At 39.3% G+C, this 24,243-nt stretch overlaps 1 protein-coding gene across 6 annotated transcripts in view; it reads left to right on the forward strand.

The window, feature by feature from the left end:
- The window catches only part of CPLANE1 (ciliogenesis and planar polarity effector 1), a 138,975-nt gene that overhangs the window by 108,732 nt on the left and 6,000 nt on the right, over positions 1-24,243 (forward strand). For 5 of the 6 annotated variants that reach the window (XM_042996319.1, XM_042996351.1, XM_042996327.1 and 2 more), the window contains 7 exons: positions 438-468; positions 1,007-1,135; positions 10,242-10,407; positions 12,631-12,689; positions 13,142-13,309; positions 14,085-14,209; positions 18,494-18,583. In XM_042996319.1, coding sequence (XP_042852253.1) covers positions 438-468; positions 1,007-1,135; positions 10,242-10,407; positions 12,631-12,689; positions 13,142-13,309; positions 14,085-14,209; positions 18,494-18,583 — 768 coding nt within the window. The remainder of the gene's footprint in view (positions 1-437; positions 469-1,006; positions 1,136-10,241; positions 10,408-12,630; positions 12,690-13,141; positions 13,310-14,084; positions 14,210-18,493; positions 18,584-24,243) is intronic. The other variant, XM_042996355.1, reaches the window with a different exon arrangement.

Consider the following 24,243-nt stretch of genomic DNA (forward strand, 5'->3'; position numbering starts at 1 on the left):
ATCCTCTGGTCCCCCCGCCACCGCCCCTCCTCACTTGCTCTCTCTCTCTCTCTCTCTCAAAAATAAAACATCTTAAAAAATTAGATATTCTCCCAAATGTATTACTTTTAGATCACCAGAGCTTTTTTGTTTTTTGTTTTAGTAAATTGCACTTCAGTATTTTAAACTGTGTAGTAAGCAAAGGACTGTACTTCCTAAAGTATATTATTCCGAGTACTCTGGATAGAAAAGCAATAATCTGAAAATGCAGAGAGTATTCACTACCAAATAGCTTATTCAAGAGGAGGATAAGAATACTACACATACGTATCTTTAAACCTATTTGGAGGTTTAAATATATTGCAATTTCTGGTTATATAATTTCTAAATCGGATTAATAGATGAAAGTAAAAAGATAACTGACCTAAAATTTTTATTAATAATGTTTCTTTTTTTAGGTGTGAATAACAGTGATGAGTTATTCGAGAGGTAAATATCTTAAGAATTCATTCACAATTTTACTTGAAGTTGGGCATAAACTGAGTGGAAAACTTTGTTGTTCATGTGTATGTGAGCTGCTACACTACATATTTTTTCATGGACTCTAGAAATATAATTAATTTTCACGGAGAATGGAATGTTTTAAGAAGCTGAGGTTTACTATATTACATCCTTCAATGTTTTAGCATAAGGAATTAGAATATAATAGACTGCATTTGCTACATTTCTTTAACTGCCTATATATTCAGCAGGCAGGACGGGTAGAACTGATCTCCTGAGCCTTATGTTCACTTTTTTAAGAGCCCCTAAGAAGTCACCAATTACTAATGATTAGACTTTTGCACTGAGGATCACTGGAAAGTAGAAGGAACATTAGTTCTAGGTTTATGATTTTGGTGTTTGTTTATGCTCTTGGAAGGCATAGTTTTACATGTTCATTTTTTAAACTTTACATGTTCATTTTTGATTAATGTAATTAAGTTATAGATACTGACTTCTATTTCTCAAATTGCATTTGAAAATGAAGTATTTCAGTAGACCCACTCCAGATGACTGGATTGACTGATATTGCCGACATTATTGAGGACATAACAAAAGATGGAGTTTCCAGTGAAGAGCTCGGCTTAACAGAACAACAAGCTAAGACTATCTCCAGGTAATAATTGAATAATTCATTTTTAACCCATTTAAAATGTTTATGGTTCAAGAATATGGTTCAAAATTAGTCATATTTTATTTTATTTTAAATTTTTTTAATGTTTATTTTTGAGAGAGAGAGCAAGCAAGCATGAGTGGGGGAGGGTCAGAGGGAGAGGACGAGAGAGAATCTGAAGCAGGCTCCACGCTGCCAGTGCAGAGCCCCATGTGGGGCTCAAACCCACAGACCATGATATCATGACCTGAGCTGAAATCAGGAGTTGGTGGCTCAGCTGACTGAGCCACACAGGTATCCGCAAAATTTGCCATATTTTAATGTGATGTTTGTGTGTCACTCCTTCCCTTTCCCAACAGTAGACAGACTTGTGTATTTAATACAGCAGCACATCTGTATCCTCTGAGTTTTCCCAAGGTCTCATCACTTTATTTTTGTTGTCATTATTATATTTTAATTTATTTATTTTGATGTTTTTAAAAATTTCATTATAGTAACATAGAGTGTTAGTTTTGGACGTACAATACAGTGATCCAGCAATTCTATACATTACTCAGTGCTCATCGAGACAAATGTACTCTTAATCCCCATCACTTCTTTTCACCCATCCCCCACCCACCTCCCCTCCGGTAACCATCAGTTTGTTTTATAGTTGAGAGTCTGTTTTTTGGCTTGTCTCTTTTTTTTTCTTTGTTCATTTGTTTTTCTGAAATTCCACATATGAGTGAAAACATAGGGTATTTGTCTTTCTCTGACTTACTTCACTTAGTTATACTCTAGCTCCATCCATATTGTTGTAAATGGCAAGATTTTCTTCTTTTTTATGGCTGAGTAATATTCTACTCTATGTATGTGTGTGTATGTATGTATGTATATATACACACATCCATTCATCTGTTGGTGGATACTTCTTTATCCATTCATCTATTGATGGACACTTGGGCTGCTTCCTTAATTTGGCTATTGTAAATAATGCTGCAGTAAAAATAGGGGTGCATATATCCCTTTGAATTTTTGTATTCTTTGGGTAAATACCTAGTAGTAGAATTATTGGAGCATAGGATAGTTCTATTTTTAATTTTTTGAAGAACTTCCATACTGTTTTCCACAGTGGCTGCACCAGTTTGCATTCCTACCAGCAGTGTATGAAGGTTCCTTTTTCTCCACATCCTTGTCAACACTTGTTATTTTCTGTGTTTTTTTATTTTAGCCACTCTGACAGGGGTAAGGTGATATCATAATGTGGTTTTGATTTGTACTTGCCTGATGATGAGTGATGTTGAACATCTTTTCATGTGTCTGCTTGCCATCTGTTTCTTTGGAGAAATGTCTGTTCATGTCTTCTGCCCATTTTTTAATTGGATATTTGTTTTATTTGGTGTTGAGTTGTGTAAGTTCTTTACATACTTTGGATACTAACCCTTTATCAGATATGTCATTTGCAAATATCTTCTCCCATTCAGTATGTTATCTTTTAGTTTCGTTGATTGTTTCCTTTGCTGTGCAGAAGCTTTGTATTTCAATGTAGTCCTAATAGTTTGTTTTTCTTTTTGTTTTCCTTGCCTCAGGAAACATATCTAGAAAAATGTTGCTATGGCTGATGTCAGAGAAATTATGGCCTGTGCTCTCCTCTAGGATTTTTGTAGTTTCAGGTCTCACATTTGGGTCCTTAATCCATTTTGAGTTTAATTTTTTTGTATGGTGTAAGAAAGTGGTTCAGTTTCATTCTTTTGCATGTTGCTGTCCAGTTTTCCCAACACAATTTGTTGAAGAGACTGTCTTTTCCATTGCATATTCTTTCCTTCTGTGTTGCAGACTAATTGACTATATAATAGTGTGTTTATTTCCAGGCTCCCTATTCTGTTCCCATGTGCTTTGTGTCTGTTTTTGTACTTGTGCAAAACAAGTTTAGTGCAGGTTGGTAGTATATCTTGAAATCTGGGATTGTGATACCTCCACTTTTGTTCTCCATACACATTGTGAGGTTATTTGTTCTAGTTCTGTCTGTGAAAAATGCTGTTGGTATTTTGATAGGGATCGCATTAACTCTATAGATTGCTTTGGGTAATAGGGACATTTTAATGGTATTTGCTCTCCCAATCCATGAGCATGGAATATCTTTTCATTTGTTTTTGTCATCTTTAATTTCTTTCATCAGTGTTTTATGGTTTTCAGAGTACATATCTTTCACCTCCTCAGTTAGGCTTATTCTCAGTTATTTTATTATTTTTGGTGCAATTGTAAATGGGATTATTTTCTTAATTTTTCTTTCTGCTGCTTCATTATTAGTGTATACAAATGCAGTGAATTTCTTTATATTGATTTTGTGTCCTGCAACCTTAGTGAATTCAATGATCAGTTTTAGTAGTTTTTGTTGGAGTCTTTAGGGTTTTCTATGTATAGTATCAGATCATCTGCAAATAGTGAAAGTTTTATTTCTTCCTTACCAATCCAGATGCCTTTTATTCTTTTTTCTTGTATGGTTGTGTGGCTAGGACTTCCAGTACTGTGAAGTGAATTACAGTGGTGAGAGTGGACATCTTGTCTTGTTCTTGATATTAGGTGAAAAACTCTCAAGTTTTTTACCATTCAGTATGATGTTAGCTGTGTGTTTTTCATATATGACCTTTATTATGTTGAGGTATGCTCCCTCTAAATTACCTGCTTTGTTGAAGGTTTATATCATGAATAGATGTACTTTGTCAAGTGTTTTTTTCTGCATCTGTTGAAATGATCATATGGTTTTTATCCTTTCTCATGTTGATGTGATGTATCATGATGATTGATTTGCAAATATTGAACCACACTTGCATACTGGAAATAAGTCCCAGTTAATCATGGTGAATGATATTTTTAACGTATTGTTGGATTTGGTTTGCTAATATTTTGTTTGGGATTTTTTCATTTGTGTTCATCAGACATAATTGGCCTGTAGTTCGCTTTTTTTGTAGTGTCTTTGTCTGGTTTTGGTATCAAGGTAATGCTGGCCTCATAGAATTAATTTGGAAGCTTTCCTTCCTCTTCTATTTTTTGGAATAGTTTGAGAAGCATAGATGTTAACTCTTCTCTACATGTTTGGTTGAATTCAGCTGTGAAGCCATCTGGTCCTGGACATTTTTTGGGAGGTTTTTTGATTATTGATTCAATGTAATTGCTGGTAATTAATCTGTTCAAATTTTCTGGTGGTTCCTGCCTCAGTTTTGGGAGGTTGTTTCTCAGAATTTTTCCATTTCTTCTAGATTGTCCAATTTGTTGGCATATAATTTTCTATTCTCTTACAATCCTTTCTATTTCTATGGTGTTGGTTGTTATTTGTTATTTCTCCTCTTTCATTTCTGATTTTGTTTGAGTCTTCTGTTTTTTTCTTTTCTTTTTCTTTCTTTCTTTCTTTTTTTTTTTTTTTTTTGGTTGGGTCTGGCTAAAGACTTATCTATTTTGTTGATCTTTTCAAAGAACCAGCTTCTGGTTTCATTGATCTGTTCTGTTGGTTTTTTAGTTCCTATTTCATTTATCCCAACTCCAATCTTTATTATTTCTTTTCTTCTACTAGGTTTGGGTTTTGTTTGTTCTCCTTTTTCTAGCTCCTAAGGTTAATTGTTTATTTGAGATTTTTCTTGCTTTTTGAGATAGGCTTGTATTGCTGTAAACTTTCATCTCGGAATAACTTTTGCTGTATCCCAAAGATTTTTCACCATCGTGTTTTCATTTTCATATATCTCTATATATTTTTTAATTTCCTCTTTGATTTCTTGGTTGACTCATTTGTTGTTTGAAAGCATATTATTTAACTTCTATGTATTTATGCTCTTTCCAGATTTTTTCTTGTAGTTTATTTCTAGTTTCATAACACTGTGGTCAGAAAAGATGCATGGTATAACTTTGATCTTTTTGAATTTAAGACTTCTTTTGTGGCCTAATATGTGATATATCCTGTAGAATGTTCCATGTGTACTTGAAAAGAATGTGTATTCTGTTTTAGGATGGGATGTTTTGAATATATCTGTTAGATCCATCTGGGTCCAATGTGTCTTCCAGAGTCACTGTTTCTTTGTTGATTTTCTGGTTGGATGATCTATCCACTAAAGTCCCCTACTATTATTGTATTAGTATCAATTACTTCCTTTATGTTTGTTATTAGATGCTTTATGTATTTGGGTGCTTTCGTGTTGGATGCATAAATATTTACAATTGTTATATCTCCTTCCCTTTCCTTCTTCCTATAAAAGGATTCTTCCCTTTATGATTATGTAGTGACCTTCTTTGTCTCTTGTTACAGTACTTTTTTTTTTTTTTTTTAACATTTATTCATTTTTGAGACACAGAGACAGAGTGCTAGTTGGGGAGGGGCAGAGCGAGGTGAGACACAGAATCTGAAGCAGGCTTTAGGCTCTGAGCTGTCATTACAGAGCCTGATGCTGGGCTCAAACCCACAAACCATGAGATCATGACCTGAGCCAAAGTCAGATGCTTAACTGACTGAGCCACCCAGATGCCCCTACAGTCTTTTTAAAAAATGTTTATTTATTTATTTTAAGCACGTGAGAAGGAGAGGGGCAGAGAGAGAGAGAGAGAGAGAGAGAGAGAGAGAGAGAATTCCAAGCAGGCTCCACGCTGTCAGTACAGAGCCAAACCGGGGCTAACCATGAGATCATGAACTGAGCCGAAGTCAGGAGTCAGATGCTTAACTGATTGAGTCACTCAGGTGCTACTATAATCTTTGTTTTAAAGTCTATTTTGTCCAATATAAGTATTGCTACCCCAGCTTTTTTCTTACTTCCATTTGCATGGTAAATGTTTCTCCATCTTTCAATCTGCTTAGGCCTGAAATGAGTCTCTTATAGTCTCATATAGATGGGTCTTGCTTTTTATCCATTCTATCACCCTATATTTTTTGATTGGACCATTTAGTCCATTTACATTCCAAGTAGTTATTGATAGGTATGTACTTATTGCCATTTTGTTAATTGTTTTATGGTTGTGTTTGTACTTTTCTGTTCCTTTCTTCTCTTGCTCTCTTTTCTCATGGTGTGCTAGCTTTCTTTAGTGATATACTTGGATTCCTTTCTCCCTGTTTTTTACAAAAGTATTACTGGTTTTTGATTTGTGCTTATCACTTAGTCTGTATATAACATCTTATTCATATAGCAGTCTATATGAAGTTGATGGTTGCTTAAGTTTGAACCCATTCTTTACTTTTCTCCCCACCCCCAATATTTTAGGTACATTGTGTCATACTTTACATCCTTCTTTTTGTGAGTTCCTTGACTAATTTTTATACATATATGTATTTTTATTACTTTTGTGTTGCCTGCTTTTCTTACTTGTACTTATGATTTTTTTTTTGTTTCCACTCAGAGTCCCGTTTGACATTTCTTATAGGGAGGTTTAGTGGTCATGAATTCTTTTAACTTTTGCCTAGGAAGCTCTTTATCTCTCCTTCTATTGCTAATGATAGCCTTGCTAGATAAAGTATTCTTGGCTGCAGATTTTTTCCTTTCAGCACTTTGAATAGATCATGACACTCCTTTTCTGACCCAAAAAGTTTCTGCTGAAAAATCAGCTGATTGCCTTATGAGGTTTCCCTTGTATGTAACTGTTTTCTTATCTCTTGCTGCTTTTAAAATTCACTGTCATTTTTTGCCATTTTAATTATTATGTGTCTTGGTGTGGACCTCCTTGGGTTGATTTTGTTGGGGTATCTCTGTGCCTACTGGATCTGTATTTGTTTCCCTCCCCAGATTCAGGAAGTTTTCAGGTATTATTTTCTTGAAATAAAATTTCGGTCCCCTTTTCTCTGTCTTCTCCTTCTGGGATCCCTATAATGCAAATGCTATTATACTTGATGGTGTTGCTGAGACCCTGACACTGATTTCATTTTGTATTATTTTTTTTCTCTCACCTGTTCAGCTTGATTGCTTTCTATTACTCTGTCCTCCAGGTTGCTGATCCATTTCTCTACTTCCTCTCGTCTACTATTCATTCCATCCAGTTTATTTTTAATTTCAATTATTGATTTCTCATCTCTGATTGGTTCTTTTTATGTTTTCTATTTCTTTGTTAAGGGTCTCATTGGTGTCCTTCACTCTTTTTTCAGTGAGTAACTATATGACCATTACTTTAAGTTCTCTATCAAACATATTACTTATGTCTGTTTTGCTTAGGTCTCTTTCTGCAATTTTTGTCCTGTTCTTTCATTTGGGACATATTCCTCTGTCTCCTCATTTTGTCTAACTCTCTGTAACTGTTTCTGTGTGTTAGGGAAGTCATCTATGTCTCCTGCTCTTGCAAGTAGTGGCCTTATGAAGAAGTGGTCCTGTATTGCCCTGCAGTGCAGTGTTCCCTCTTCACCAGAACCTGGCACTTCAGGGTATCTCCTCTGTGTGTTGCATGTGCCCTGTTATTGTGGCTGAGCCACTTTTTCCTTCAGTCTGTTGTCTACATTGGCTCTCTTTGCCTGCTGTGGACAGGGTTTGATTCCTGTGTTGTAAGTGGGCCAGTCTGGGGCTGCCTTGGGCTTGAGTTGAGTCACACCAGGTGTTTGCCAGAGATGCAGTAGCACCGAACAGCAGGGCACGTTCCCTGTCCTGCCCCCTGAGAAGCTTTTTATGTGGGCATGCCCTGCAGTCAACTGAGATGTCTACCCCACGTCCACTGCTGGTACCACAGTCTGAGTGTTGCATGTGGTTATCTTTCCTTCTCCCTGGGGCAGGAGTCACTGTGGTGTTGGCTCCTGTTGGGGCTGCTTGTATTGCCAGGCTTGTGGCAGTTTTGGATGGGCTGTGACCGAGAGCATATCGGTGGGGGTGAGTCCACAGGACAGCGCTGGGGCAGGACGTGTGCCGTTATCATGATTTGTGTGGGTTTGCCATTGGAGGACAGCTGGAGTCGAGTCCTGGCTGGAGGGTAAGGGTCCACAGGAAAACATGGGGGTGGGTGCACTGTTAGCATGTTAGAAAGGGAGTGTCAGTGTTGCGCTAGTTCCCACAGGATTCCCTGTGTCTAGACTGGGGGTGTGGGGGATGGATGGTGCCTGCCAGCTCTTTTGTTCTTGGAGAAGTCTCCCAAAGATCTTTGCCCCTCCAGCACAGTCTCTGAGATTAGTAAATAAACCTCCCTCCCCTATGCCTCAGGTATTTTTCAAACCGCTGCTTCCATGCTGTATCCTGCAGGGCTGTTTCTTGTGCTGTCTCTTTAAGGGCAGGGGCTCAGTTCACCTTAGGTTCAGGGATTGACTGGGAGGACTTACAGAACTCTCGTAGAGTCATAACGACAATTACGGCAAGAGAAGCACATGCAGTAAATTCCAAGGGAAACCAGGCACAAGTTTGCAAGTATCCTCTCCCGGTGCAGTCACAACAGGACACACTTAATTCCTCCAGCAACAGGTTGTGACTACACATGTGAGACAATGTCCACCAAGGAAGCTCATTTAGAGACTTAGTTCCCAGAGATTTTCTTTGGGGCTGGTTGGGTAGGCAGCATCTGCCTGGCACATACCGAATCCAGATTTCCAGAAGGAAAAGCAGGTGTTCAGTATAAATCACATCGTTTGTACCTGTGACCCACCTTCCATCTAGGAAGACATTCTCCTCCCATGCTGGGTGATGAGTCTGCCCCATACCCCTATCTCACACCACCTGTTTTCTTGGACCACTCTCAGTACTACTTGTGTCGGTTCGTATCATCTGAGAAGTAGAAGCCAACATGAGATTAGATGTGCAAGACATTTATTGGGAGAAAGCCTGTGAGGAGAAAGGGGGAAAAACACAGAAGTCAGAGGAAGCATCAGACCACATTGTAGCTGTGATCCAACCCTGTGAAGGAGAGAGGGAGGGGGAAGGGGAGAGGGTTGAGTAAGTAAAATCCGAGTACAGTGTTGTTCCAGGAAACTTTCAGCTGGGTCAGTGGTGAGGTGTCAAGCCAGAGTTGCCCACCAGAGGAGTTCTGTGTCTTGCAGGAATGGGCCAGTCATAACATCCCTGCTGTGCTCAGTCATTAGCTCAGGCCAGCCCATGGGAAGTATGGCATGGGCATGAGTTTGAGGCTGGATTCACAAGGGCAGCCGTTTTAAAGTCAGCTCTGTATATAAGTTTTAGAAGTGATTGAGATAATCCAGGAATAGATGATGGGTGAAGAAGCCCAAAACAGAACCTTTAATCATTTTTCTTTCTTTCTTTATTTTAGAGAGAGCAAGAGTGGGGAAGAGGGGCAAAGGGAGAGAGAGAGAGAGGGAGGGAGGATATGAGAGAGAGAGAGAGAGAGAGAGAGAGAGAGAGAGAGAGAGAATATCCTGTTCAGGCTCCACACTTAGCATCAGCCCTGATGGGGGTTCGATCCCACGACCTGGGATCATGACCTGAGCCGAAATCAAGAGTCGGTCTCTCAACCAACTGAGCCACCCAGGTGTCCCCCAAGAGAGAACCTTTAAAGACATTAAATTGAAGTCGTGAGCAGAGAAGAAAGGAGCCAGCATAGGAAGCTGCACAGTGTTTTCAGAGTTAAAATAAAATGGCCCAAGTAAGAGAGAGTTTAAAGCAGAAAATAAAAGCCAGTTTATTAAATGTTATAGAGAAGTCCACAGGATGAAGAGGCTGTTGGTGAGCTCTGAGATCATTTTCAGTGGATTTCAGGGAACAGGATGGAGCAAACTGATAGAGATCTTAATGTATCCTACTTTTGAGAATGGGCAAAATCTTTCCAAATAGGGGTGCCTGGCTGGCTCAGTCAGTGATGCATACATACGACTCTTGATCTGAGAGTTATGAGTTCAAGCCCCATTTTGGGTGTAGAGGTCACTTAAACAAAATATCTTGGGCCACCTAGGTGGCTCAGTTGGTTAATTGTCCAACTCTTGATTTCTGCTCAGGTCATGATATCACGGTTCTGAGTTCGAGCCCCACATGGGGCTCTGTGCTGACAATGGAGAGCCTCCTCCTCTATCTCTCTGCCCCTCCCCTGCTCATACTCGCTCTCTGTCTCTGTCTCTCTCTCAAAAATAAATAAGTAAACATTAAAAAGTCTTTCCATAGAAACAGTATTTAGTTGTGATACTACTTGTATCCATAAAAAATTTAAAATCAAGTGATGTCCTGACTGTGAAATTTCTCAGAATTCAGCATTCTTCTGGTAGACCAACACAAAGACCTGAGAAGGAGAGAAGAGAAATTCAAATGTGGATGAAAAGAAAACGAAAGGAAAGAATGGCGGAATACTTAAATGAGCTGGCGGAAAAGAGAGGGCAAGAACATGATCCTTTCTGCCCCAGGAGCAATCCAGTAAGTTTGTAAAATCAAGGGCAATGGAATTGCCACAGAATATGTGTAGTTTTTCCCTGGAAATTAGTCAAGGAAAGGATTAACAGACCGAAAGGATTATTAGAACAGAAATGTTACCATTTTACTTAAGTCAGAAAATGTTAAGAAATTACCTTAACAAAATGTAGCAAGGTATTCTACAAACCATGTCCTCTTGAACTATTTTAAATATTTTTTTTTACCCCAGGTTAATTATGGCTGTGGCTAATTTGGCCAAATGAAGATGTTGAGTGATTAGGTGACCAGTTGGAGCTATTCCCTTAATTTTCAATGAGAGTTAATAGCAGTTGAACAACTGACTGTGTGTATAGTAAAGCCATTTTAAAAATCAGTCTTCTGGGGTGCCTGGGTAGCTTGGTCTGTTAAGCATCCAGCTCTTGATTTTGGGTCAGGTCATGATCTCACGGTTTGTGAGCCCTGTGTTGGGCTCTGCACTGACAGCGTGGAGCCTGCCTGTCCTCTGCTCGATCTCTCTCCCTCTCTCAAATAAACTTAAAGTTATAAAAATCAATTTTCTATCCATAAGTTATCTACAAAAAATAAAGTGTAAGGTCCAGTCACGTACCAAGGGTACCGTGGTGTGGTGTGTGTGTTTGTGTGCGTGTATGTGTGCGTTTCAGCTAGCCTTTATCAACATTTATTTACTGAGCCTTGACTGTGGACATCACCGTTTTCTTCAGAAGTTGAAATAAAGCAATTTTACTTTATAATCTGAAATATCATAATAGTACTTAATTTTTTCAGCATCATTAGGGAAATAACGTTCTATAAAAGTATATTTTCCAGATAAGGCTGTCACATTTAAGCACCAAATGGTGCAAAAGTAGGTGAACTATATGAAGTGCATAATTTACTCAACTTATGTCTGCAGAAGTCATGTCAATGTTAATATGTAACATTTCTTCTGTTGATAGTTTTAGGGACCTGGTAATGACCTTCGGGCTACTGAGGTACATGACTAGAATCTTTTTTTTTTTTTTTGCATTTATTTATCTATCTATCTATCTATCTATCTATCTATCTATGTATTTAGTTAGAGACAGCACGAGCAGGGGAGGGGCAGAGAGAAAATCCCAAGCAGGCTTTATGTTGTCAGCACAGAGCCCGATGTGGAGTTTGAACTCAACAAACCGCAAAATCACAACCTGAGCTGAAACCAGGAGTTGGACGTTTAACTGACTGAGCCACCCAGATGCCCCATGACTAGAATCTTAAAGCGCATGTGTTTGTGTGTTCCTCCACCCCATGGGGGTGGGTTCTGATATCACCCTCTCTGTGGATCAAGTAAATACCAAAGATAGTTAGAATTGTGCCCAAATTTAGAATAAATTAACTCTGAGGGCACTGGGACTGCTTGGTTCATAGACTTTGTGACCTCTCCATCATGACTGCAGACACCTATTTCTTTATTTTTAGCTTCTATTTAGGTTAAGGTATGGGATTAGTGAGGGGTTAATATAATTGAAAATGTCATTTGAATTTATATCAGAAATTAGTAAGACCTTTAATTTGTTACTGACTACTTCCGTGCAGGACCTACAGAAAGTGAATCCACTTCTATGTACACATTTTTATATACACAATTGTTTGTCAAAGGACTAGACTTCATTAGTAACAGTAATTCTTAATGTTCTGGAATAAGATGTATGTAGCTGACATTTGCCAATTGCTTCATGATGCGTAAGTTTTGAAGAGCTTACAAGTCACAGTGAACGTACTACAGTAGGTTTCTGGTAAACATTTTAAAACATCAAAATGATGGCTTTCAAGGTCTGACTCCTTTCTGCTTTATCAAGCAAGCTCTTGGTGAGATTAATCACAAGACTGAGCATGAAGAGTATGTGTCTCCATCCTTAAAATGCTCTTGTTTTCGATTTTAAACGCAGCAGATAATGTATTTTCTCAAAAGGAGAGAACTTTAATTTAGCTACTAAAATAGATTTTGCATTCCACGTATTAAACCAGATTTTGATTACATGATGCTTTAACATTTTTCACATTTTGTGCTGGGATAGGAAGCTTCATCAAATAGGACAGTGTTTTTGCACTGTTTCCTAAATAGCAAAAATATGTTTTAACCTCCTATTAAAATTGATTAGTGGAATTTTCATGTTTTCCGTGGATCATAATGGCTTAATTATTTGCACTCAGCAATAATGAACTAACTGGGTATTTGTCATGCAGTTTTACATGACTTCAAGAGAAATCAGGCTAAGAGCGAAGATGAAGGATGAAAAAGACAGGTGAGCTGGCTAGCGGTGCACGAGTGTTTTCTCTAACTTGCTCACCCGAGGCCTGGACAGTGTCATAGGAATTCCAATTTTCGCAGTTGTCCCTGTTTGTCCATAAACAGAAAATTATGGGTGATAACTCCAGGGAAAATAATTAGACTCCACTAGCCTTTTTCAGGAATCTGCTTTCAAATATTATTTATCCCATTGAATTTTTGTGACTTCCATTCCTGCCATTCTGTCCCTCTCCCAATCCAGATATGTGCATTTTGAAAATACCCAAAAGGCCCTACAGATACCTTTACTAAAACTACCTAAGGGTTTTAAGAAATCTGAATATGAATTTGCATTTGAAAAGCTTTGAAAAACACAAATGCTAGGTGATCTCAAACATCATGTTCCCTCCAGAAGAATGAACTGAAAATTAATCTTTTATTAAATATTGTTTAATTCTTTGTTTGAAGATTGCTACTCTCTGACCACTATAATCGTCGAATCTCACAAGCGTACAGTCTGATGAATGAATTGTTATCTGAATCAGTACAACTACCAACTACTGCACAGAAACCATTGCTTAACAGACCCAGAACTGCTCACGTTTCCAGACAGCAATGTTCTCTTTCTCCAAGAAGGTAAGACAAACTTTGGCAAGTCATTCAACATGATTATGTCATGTCAGGCATTATAAGAAGAAACTCAGTGCTTTTGTAAACCAAGTTCTGTATATTTGTACCTACCCTGCTCAGAAATATGATAATCAAGTAAAGAAAAAAATGGTCCTATAATTACGAGGTCTTTATAAGCTTATAGAAAGAATCACCAAGGAAAAAGACAAAAATGGCATTAAATCTCTAAGATATAATAACACTTCAGCATACCTAATACAATTTTGATATCCATTCAGTTATTTCCTTCTTTTCTGTAATTTTTAATATTTCCTTCTGTAATTTGCCTCCTAATTGCTCTCCTGTTTCTCCACTTGGCCCCATTCTTGCAGAAGCAGCCCCCACAAGCTTATCACTTCTTCTCTGCTGTCTCTTACAGCACAAACCCAGGCCTAATCATGTCACTTGTGGTGTAGGATTTGGGGTCTACTCAAAATACCAGAGACTCCCTTGAAATATTTTCTTGAATAAAACAGGGTATTAAATACATAAATAGCTGCCAATAAGCAATTTGAAATGGACAAACGGATAAGCAGAAATAACTTCTTTGAAAAAAAGTGAAGCTTGAGGTATGAGACATGGAGAATATTTTGTTGAGAACTGTTATAACACTAAATGTATCACTGAAGTACAGAATAAGCAATGTCAGGTGAATGTATTAATCTGAGCCAGAATTTGGGCTTTTTGAAATATAGTGATTTGGGATTTTAGGAACATAATAATTATATAATTTCTACTTTAGAGAATATCAACATGGTCACAGTATTCCAATAAATCAACCTGGAAAATTCAGATATATATTCAGACCAAGTTGTACCCAAAAGGGAAAAGCTTTTGGACAACCTGAAGGCCCTCCTTGGCCACATGGTAAGGTATTTTAAATTTTGTATAATTTTGTATTCCTTGGGGGAATAGGTCCTTGTCTCCAAAGTTGGTTTGCATTAGTAAAAGCTATAAATCTTCATGAAAAGCAATTCTTATTTCAGTAGAATGCAAGGGATTGATAAACACTTATCTGTGCTGGGATTTTGTTCTATTGCTTTGAAATAGGAAGACCCCAGGAATCTTACTAAACACATGGCTTTTTTTATAATAGAATCTGATCAGTCAGTATTTTAGATATGACTCATTTGGGAATTTGTTTCTTTTGTGTCTCTGGCTAAACATGTAGGCATTTTTACAAATCTAGTTCTGACAGATATCGGGATGGGTTAGATAGATATCAGGATATCACAGAAGAGGAACACTAAGAGGCTCATATCGAAATACCATGTTTTTACCCTTTGAACGTTTAAAGATATAATATCTGTTATTTATTGCTAGCCTTCCTTTAGTTAATTTTTCCATTTTTGGGTTTTGATTACCAGAGTAAAACATACTTATTTTGTGAAATGATTACACATTAAAAATGTATAATCATAGCTACTATGTAGTATAAATGCACACAGCTAAAAATGTATAATAAACCAATGTGCCAGGTTTATTTACAACCCTGTGAGACAGGTACTATTTATTATGTTCCCATTTTAAAGATGAGAAAACCCAGGCAGAGAAAATTGAAATAACTGCCTCAGATCAGATAGCTAGGAAGTAGCAGACCTGGGATTTAAACCTCGTCTGGGTCTGGAGCCTACATACTTAGAACATATGCTTCATTATGCTGTCTCAGTTTAGAAAACTGAAATTTCCATAAATTCCAATCCTTTTAATAAAACTTAATAGTTTGGTTAACTCTTGCTCTTGATTAACAAGTTATAGTAAGAAAATGCTACGCTTGGGGCACCTTGGTGGCTCAGTCAATTAAGCATCCGACTTTGGTTCAGGTCATGATCTCAAGTTCATGAGTTCAAGCCCCGCATCTGGTTCTCTGCTGTCAGCACAGAGCCTGCTTCAGATCTTCTGTGTCTCTCTCTCTCTCTCTCTCTCTCTCTCTGTCCCTCTCCCTCTCCCTCCCCCACTCATGCTTTCTAAAAAATAAACATAAAAAAAAATACTGCTTTTTTGGGGCGCTTGGGTGGCTCAGTCAGTTAAGTGTCTGACTCTTGATTTTGGCTCAAGTCATGATCTCATGGTTTGTGAGATCGAGCCCCATATCGGGCTCCATGCTGACATGGAGCTCTTTCTCCCTCTCTTGAAAAAATAAATAGGGGCGCCTGGGGGCTCAGTCGGTTAAGTGTCTGCCTTTGGGTCAGGTCATGATCTCACGGTTCGTGGGTTGGAGCCCCGCATCGGGCTCTGTGCTGACAGCCCAGAGCCTGAAGCCTGTTTCAGATTCTGTGTCTCCCTCTCTCTGCCCCTCCCCCACGCATGCTCTGTCTTCCTCTGTCTCAGAAATAAACATTAAAAATTTTTTTAAAAATAGATAAAATAAACTTAAAAAAACTGCTCTTTTTAAACTAAAATTTCAAAATAGTAACCATGTTTTCTTTTTTTAATTTTTATTTTATACCTGATACATTTGCCAAGATTAAATACCCAAGGTTGGCAAGGATCTTAAACTCGAACCCATGGTTTCTTAATATCAGATGGAAAAATCTTGGGATTATATGGAAACGTGTCTCTGTCTTGGACCTGTCCAAGGTCAGGCCTGTATTGTTGCACTGCACTTGCCTCTGGTCAGCTCACCCGCCCTTGCTGGACCTTGAAGAGGTACTCCTGCTGCTCTGGGTTCAGAAGCCCTCAGTGACCCCACCCCACACAGAGCAGTCCAGAGCTTGTCCCTGGCCTTCGACGCATCCTCCCCTTCGGCCTCCTTAGCCTCCTCCCCATTTAATTGGTGCTGGGTGCCAGCTTGTTTTCCAGCCACCTTCTGTGCTTTGGTGCCCCATTCTTTTGTTGAAATTCTCCCTTACCTTGAATGCCTCACCTCTGCATCTTGGAAGCCATCCCTATCTTAACTCTTTAGTTCCTCTAACCTAATGTCATGAATTTTAACGTCCATAATTTCAGTTTTAAATTGGGGCTGATATTTACCTTGCATGGTGGTTGTGAATATTAGAACTTTTTTTTTCCTGTTTTTTTTTTTGAGAGAGAACATGTGCCAGGGTGAGCCATGAGCAGGGAAGGGGCAGAGGGGGAGAGAGAATCTTTTTTTTTCAAACAACTTTTTACTTTTTATTATTTAAAAAAGTTTTTTTAATGTTTATTTTTGAGAGAGAGAGAGAGAGAGAGTGAGTGAGTGTGGGGCAGGGGCAGAGAGAGAGGGAAACAGAGAATCTGAAGCAAGCTCTGAGCTGTCAGCGCAGAGCTGGACATGCGACTCGAATTCACAAACTGAGATCATGACCTAAGTCAAAATCGGAGGCTCAACAGACTGAGCCACCCAGATGCCCCTGTAAACACCTTTTTAAAAAAAAGTGTTTATTTTGAGAGAGAGAGTGTATGTGCGCGTGTGACGCGGGGGAGGGGCAGAGAGCTAGCATCCCAAGCAGGCTCCTCATAGTCAGCTTGGAGCCCAATGTGGGACTCTGTTTCACGAGATCATGACCTGAGCCAAGATCGAGAGTTGGACGCTTAACTGAGCCACCCACGCTCCCCTAGAGATAACTGTTTTAGCTACCATTGTAGCTGGGTTTTTTTTTTGTGCTCTGACCCCTCAATCACATGTGCATGCAACACGTCTCATGTTGTAGTTGCTTGTAAACTCATGTCCTATGCTTGACTATATTTTTTGAGGGTAGAAACACTCTCTTCTTTATCTCGTACTCTCACACTGAACAAATGAAATAATTGAATACTTGGATAAATGAAAACAATGGCTATTTAGCTTTTCTGCCTAAAAATAGCTTTTTATAAACTACTGTCCGGGAATACCAGTGGGTGGGTATTGCTGTATTTATATCAGAGAAGACCAGTATATGACCAGCTGTTACCCCAGCTCACCTGTCACTTAGCTTCCCCAGAATGTGAGAGACCAAAGCAACTTGAGGGGCTGGTGAACAAGCTGGCTTCTCTCTCCAAGTTGTGCCTACATGTGGCCTCTTCCACACCCAGAACCCAGCCATTTCCCTTGGCCGCATTCAGAGGCTTAGACACCCCAATATTGTGGGGCAGTGGGAGAAACCCATGCATAACTGATCCCAGGTCCTATCCTAGTCAGTGACCCATGTCACCTGGGCCCACATGGGGCAAGTGCAGTCATTGCACAGACAGGGAGGGAGAGCTCATCAGGATTTTAAAATTCATTATAGCTTATTTTGTAAAAGAAGAGTTGTTCTGAAGATACTGGTGAGTCTTTGTGTTGTTACCTGTCTTGTAAAGCAGTGTGTAATTTCTGGCTAATATCTTCAGCTCTGATTGCAAACCGTTACCCTTAGTGATCGCCCTGCCTTTTTTTTTTTTTTTTTTTTGCTTGTTTTATGTTTAGTTTCATCAAAAGCAATATAAAGGCTGTATGATAAGTAACTAAGAAGCATCAAAGGCAGAGTTCTAGCCCGTGGAATCATGCGGGCCTGTATTCATAACCCAGCTCTGCGGCTCACTTTGTGCCCTCAAATATGTTATTTACAACCTATCTTACAGAAGTGTTGAGATAATAAGGAAAGCATTTTGGGACACCTGGGTGGCCCAGTCAGTCGAGTGTCCAATTTTGGCTCAGGTCATGATCTCACAGTTTGTGGGTTTGGGTTCCCGTGTCGGGCTCTGTGCTGACAGCTCAGAGCCTGGAGCCTGCTTCGGATTCTGTGTCTCCCACTCTCTCTGCTCCTCCCTGCTCGTGCTCTCTTACTCTCTAAAGTAGATAGATAAGTAAGTATTTTAAAAAGATATGGAAAGTACTTTGCATACTATAAATAGTAAATGGTGTTCTTAACCCGAGAACTTTCTTATCATTCTTGATCGTTCTTTCCATACGGTGTAACTTGGCATCCGTCAAGGTGTTTACTGCTAAGAGGCTTATGTGCCTGGCTCTTCCAGTTGTCAGAGAGGGTGTCCAGGCACATTTGCCGTTTTGAAAAAGGACCACGGTTGTGCTGTGAGGGTCCCAAGTTTCAAAGCAGAGTTTTCCTTTCCTTCCTCTGCACTTCTGTTTTGCTTTCTTGCTTCAAATCGACTACCGTGTATCGGGTCCTCTTAGTCACAGGTTTCTGTCCTCAAAGAATTTCTAATACGATATGTATACAGAAGGTTAAAGAAGTTTGCCTGTTTTTCTAGGAACCGCTACTTTTACCACACAGAACAAAGGCGATGGAGCCAAAGTGGCAGTAAGAAAGCCTGTGCTGTCTCCAGTTACCTTCCACAAAGGTAATGGGAAGTAAAGTTCTCTTTTTGTTTTAAGTAGGCTTCGCACCTAGCGGGGAGCCCAACATGGGACCCGACCCTGAGGTCAAGACCTGGAGCTGAGATCAAGAGTCAGATGCTTAGCCGACCGAGCCACCCAGGCACTTCAAGAATAAAGTTCTTTTTTAAAAAATTTTTAAAAAGATTTTATTTATTTTTGAGAGAGAGGGAGAGACAGAGTACGATCAGGGGAGGGGCAGAGAGAGAGGGGGAAACAGAATCTGAAGCGGGCTCCAGGCTCTGAGCTGTCAGTATAGAGCCCGATGCAGGGCTTGAACTCGTGAACCGTGACCTGATCATGACCTGAGACAAAGTCGGATGCTTAATGGACTGAACCACCCAGGTGCCCCAAGAATAAGGTTCTCGAACTTAAATTTTTAAAAATCATAAGACACGGGGTGCCTGGGTGGCTCAGTCAGTTACGCGTCCTCCTCGTGATTTTGGTTCAGGTCATGATCTCATAGGTCGTGAGTTCGAGCCCCATGTCAGGCTTCGCATCGTCTCTCCCTCTCTCTACCCCTCCCCCGCTCAAGTTCGCACTCTCAAAATAAACTTAAAAATTTTCTTAAGTCATAAGACACTCTCAGAAATGTCAAATACAGGGCACCTGGGTGGCTCAGTTGGTTAATTGTCTGACTCTTGGTTTTGGCTCAGGTCATGATCTTGTGGTTCGTGGGTTTGAGCCCTGCCTTAGGCTCTGCACTGTGGAGCCTGCTTGGGATTCTGTCTGTCTCCCCCCCTCTCTCTGCCCCTCCCCTGCGCTCGCTTGCTTGCTCGCTCTCTCTCAAAATAAACAAACTTTAAAAACTATTTCAGATACCGATTTCAGAGTGAAGAGTATGGCTGTGTGTGCAGCAGTTGAGAGAACAGGCTGTGGGGTTAGCTTTGTTTGGAATCCTAGTTCACCACTTACTCTTTAGCCCTAGGAAAATTCCTAACCCATCTGTGTAAGCCTCGGTTTTCTCACCAGCAAACTATGTGTTATAATATTGAGAACATATATATTGTGGGCTTAGCACAGTACCGAACATAAAAACAAGTACTCGGGAAGGTGCTATTATCACATGGTCATGCAGCACCAAACTCCTAAGTTTGGGGATTCCAAATTAGCTGTGCTCTGATCAGCCAGACAGGGGATGGTAATGATCTTAAGAATGAAGGTCTAACCCACCATTCACTCCATGTTACTCTTCACCGTTTAAAAGGTATTTTCACTACGCTAAGCGAGATTAGTCAGAGAAAGACAAATATCATATGACTTCACTCATGTGAGTGAAGATACAAAGATACAAAACAGAGGAACATAAAGGAAGCAAAAATAATATAAAAACAAGGAGGGGGGCAAAACATAAGAGACTCGTAAACAGAGAACAAACTGAGGGTTGTGGGTGGGGGGATGGGCTAAATGGGTGAGGGGCATTAAGGAAGATACTTGTTGGGATGAGCACTGGGTGTTCTTTTTTTTTATTTTTTATTTTTTTTTAATTTAAAGCTAAATTTATTTATTTATTTATTTTTCAATATATGAAATTTATTGTCAAATTGGTTTCCATACAACACCCAGTGCTCATCCCAAAAGGTGCCCTCCTCAATACCCACCCCCCACCCTCCCCTCCCTCCCACCCCCCATCAACCCTCAGTTTGTTCTCAGTTTTTAAGAGTCTCTTATGCTTTGGCTCTCTCCCACTCTAACCTCCTTTTTTTTCCCCTTCCCCTCCCCCATGGGTTTCTGCTAAGTTTCTCAGGATCCACATAAGAGTGAAACCATGTGGTATCTGTCTTTCTCTGTATGGCTTATTTCACTTAGCATCACACTCTCCAGTTCCATCCACGTTGCTACAAAAGGCCATATTTCATTTTTTCTCATTGCCACGTAGTATTCCATTGTGTATATAAACCACAATTTCTTTATCCATTCATCAGTTGATGGACATTTAGGCTCTTTCCATAATTTGGCTATTGTTGAGAGTGCTGCTATAAACATTGGGGTACAAGTGCCCCTATGCATCAGCACTCCTGTATCCCTTGGGTAAATTCCTAGCAGTGCTATTGCTGGGTCATAGGGTAGGTCTATTTTTAATTTTCTGAGGAACCTCCACACTGTTTTCCAGAGCGGCTGCACCAATTTGCATTCCCACCAACAGTGCAAGAGGGTTCCCATTTCTCCACATCCTCTCCAGCATCTATAGTCTCCTGATTTGTTCATTTTGGCCACTCTGACTGGCGTGAGGTGATATCTGAGTGTGGTTTGGATTTGTATTTCCCTGATGAGGAGCGACGTTGAGCATCTTTTCATGTGCCTGTTGGCCATCCGGATGTCTTCTTTAGAGAAGTGTCTATTCATGTTTTCTGCCCATTTCTTCACTGGGTTATTTGTTTTTCGGGTGTGGAGTTTGGTGAGCTCTTTATAGATTTTGGATACTAGCCCTTTGTCCGATATGTCATTTGCAAATATCTTTTCCCATTCCGTTAGTTGCCTTTTAGTTTTGTTGGTTGTTTCCTTTGCTGTGCAGAAGCTTTTTTTCTTCATAAGGTCCCAGTAATTCATTTTTGCTTTTAATTCCCTTGCCTTTGGGGATGTGCCGAGTAAGAGATTGCTACGGCTGAGGTCAGAGAGGTCTTTTCCTGCTTTCTCCTCTAAGTTTTTGATGGTTTCCTGTCTCACATTCAGGTCCTTTATCTATTTTGAGTTTATTTTTGTGAATGGTGTGAGAAAGTGGTCTAGTTTCAACCTTCTGCATGTTGCTGTCCAGTTCTCCCAGCACCATTTGTTAAAGAGACTGTCTTTTTTCCATTGGATGTTCTTTCCTGCTTTGTCAAAGATGAGTTGGCCATACATTTGTGGGTCTAGTTCTGGGGTTTCTATTCTATTCCATTGGTCTATGTGTCTGTTTTTGTGCCAATACCATGCTGTCTTGATGATTACAGCTTTGTAGTAGAGGCTGAAGTCTGGGATTGTGATGCCTCCTGCTTTGGTCTTCTTCTTCAAAATTACTTTGGCTATTTGGGGCCTTTTGTGGTTCCATATGAATTTTAGGATTGCTTGTTCTAGTTTCGAGAAGAATGCTGGTGCAATTTTGATTGGGATTGCATTGAATGTGTAGATAGCTTTGGGTAGTATTGACATTTTGACAATATTTATTCTTCCAATCCATGAGCAGGGAATGTCTTTCCATTTCCTTATATCTTCTTCAATTACCTTCATAAGCTTTCTATAGTTTTCAGCATACAGATCTTTTACATCTTTGGTTAGATATATTCCTAGGTATTTTATGCTTCTTGGTGCAATTGTGAATGGGATCAGTTTCTTTGTCTTTCTGTTGCTTCATTGTTAGTGTATAAGAATGCAACTGATTTCTGTACATTGATTTTGTATCCTGCATCTTTGCTGAATTCATGTATCTGTTCTAGCAGACTTTTGGTGGAGTCTATTGGATTTTCCATGTATAGTATCATGTCATCTGCAAAAAGTGAAAGCTTGACTTCATCTTTGCCAATTTTGATGCCTTTGATTTCCTTTTGTTGTCTGATTGCTGATGCTAGAACTTCCAACACTATGTTAAACAACAGTGGTGAGAGTGGGCATCCCTGTCATGTTCCTGATCTCAGGGAAAAAGCTCTCAATTTTTCCCCATGGAGGATGATGTTAGCTGTGGGCTTTTCATAAATGGCTTTTATGATCTTTAAGTATGTTCCTTCTATCCCGACTTTCTCAAGGGTTTTTATTAAGAAAGGGTGCTGAATTTTGTCAAAGGCCTTTTCTGCATCGATTGACAGGATCATATGGTTCTTATCTTTTCTTTTATTAATGTGATGTATCACAATGATTGATTTGCAAATGTTGAACCAGCCCCGCATCCCAGGAATGAATCCCACTTGATCATGGTGAATAATTCTTTTTATATGCTGTTGAATTCGATTTGCTAGTATCTTATTGAGAATTTTTGTATCTATATTCATCAGGGATATTGGCCTGTAGTTCTCTTTTTTTACTGGGTCTCTATCTGGTTTAGGAATCAAAGTAATACTGGCTTCATAGAATGAGTCTGGAAGTTCTTTCCCTTTCTATTTCTTGGAATAGCTTGAGAAGGATAGGTATTATCTCTGCTTTAAACATCTGGTAGAACTCCCCTGGGAAGCCATCTGGTCCTGGACTCTTATCTGTTGGGAGATTTTTGATAACCGATTCAATTTCTTCGCTGGTTATGGGTCTGTTCAAGCTTTATATTTCCTCCTGATTGAGTTTTGGAAGTGTGTGGGTGTTTAGGAATTTGTCCATTTCTTCCAGATTGTCCAATTTGTTGGCATATAATTTTTCATAGTATTCCCTGATAATTGTTTGTATCTCTGAGGGATTGGTTGTAATAATCCCATTTTCATTCATGATTTTATCTATTTGGGTCATCTCCCTTTTCTTTTTGAGAAGCCTGGCTAGAGGTTTGTCAATTTTGTTTATTTTTTCAAAAAACCAACTCTTGGTTTTGTTGATCTGCTCTACAGTTTTTTTAGATTCTATATTGTTTATTTCTGCTCTGATCTTTATTATTTCTCTTCTCCTGCTGGGTTTAGGCTGTCTTTGCTGTTCTGCTTCTATTTCCTTTAGGTGTGCTGTTAGATTTTGTATTTGGGATTTTTCTTGTTTCTTGAGATAGGCCTGGATTGCAATGTATTTTCCTCTCAGGACTGCCTTCACTGCGTCCCAAAGCGTTTGGATTGTTGTATTTTCATTTTCGTTTGTTTCCATATATTTTTTAATTTCTTCTCTAATTGCCTGGTTGAGCCACTCATTCTTTAGTAGGGTGTTCTTTAACCTCCATGCTTTTGGAGGTTTTCCAGACTTTTTCCTGTGGTTGATTTCAAGCTTCATAGCATTGTGGTCTGAAAGTATGCATGGTATAATTTCAATTCTTGTATACTTATGAAGGGCTGTTTTGTGACCCAGTATGTGATCTATCTTGGAGAATGTTCCATGTGCACTCGAGAAGAAAGTATATTCTGTTGCTTTGGGATGCAGAGTTCTAAATATATCTGTCAAGTCCATCTGATCCAATGTATCATTCAGGGCCCTTGTTTCTTTATTGACCGTGTGTCTAGATGATCTTTCCATTTCTGTAAGTGGGGTGTTAAAGTCCCCTGCAATTACCACATTCTTATCAATAAGGTTGCTTATGTTTGTGAGTAATTGTTTTATATATTTGGGGGCTCCTGTATTCGGTGCATAGACATTTATAATTGTTAGCTCTTCCTGATGGATAGACCCTGTGATTATTATATAATGCCCTTCTTCATCTCTTGTTACAGCCTTTAGAGTCTAGTTTGTCTGATATAAGTATGGCTACTCTAGCTTTCTTTTGGCTTCCAGTAGCATGATAAATAGTTCTCCATCCCCTCACTCTCAATCTAAAGGTGTCCTCAGGTCTGAAATGAGTCTCTTGTAGACAGCAAATAGATGGGTCTTGTTTTTTTATCCATTCTGATACCCTATGTCTTTTGGTTGGTGCATTTAATCCATTTACATTCAGTGTTATTATAGAAAGATACAGGTTTAGTGTCATTGTGATGTCTGTATGTTTTATGCTTGTAGCGATGTCTCTGGTACTTTGTTTCACAGGCTCCCCCTTAGG

This window comes from Panthera tigris, chromosome A1 (genome assembly GCF_018350195.1).
Source record: "Panthera tigris isolate Pti1 chromosome A1, P.tigris_Pti1_mat1.1, whole genome shotgun sequence".
Taxonomy (NCBI): domain Eukaryota; kingdom Metazoa; phylum Chordata; class Mammalia; order Carnivora; family Felidae; genus Panthera; species Panthera tigris.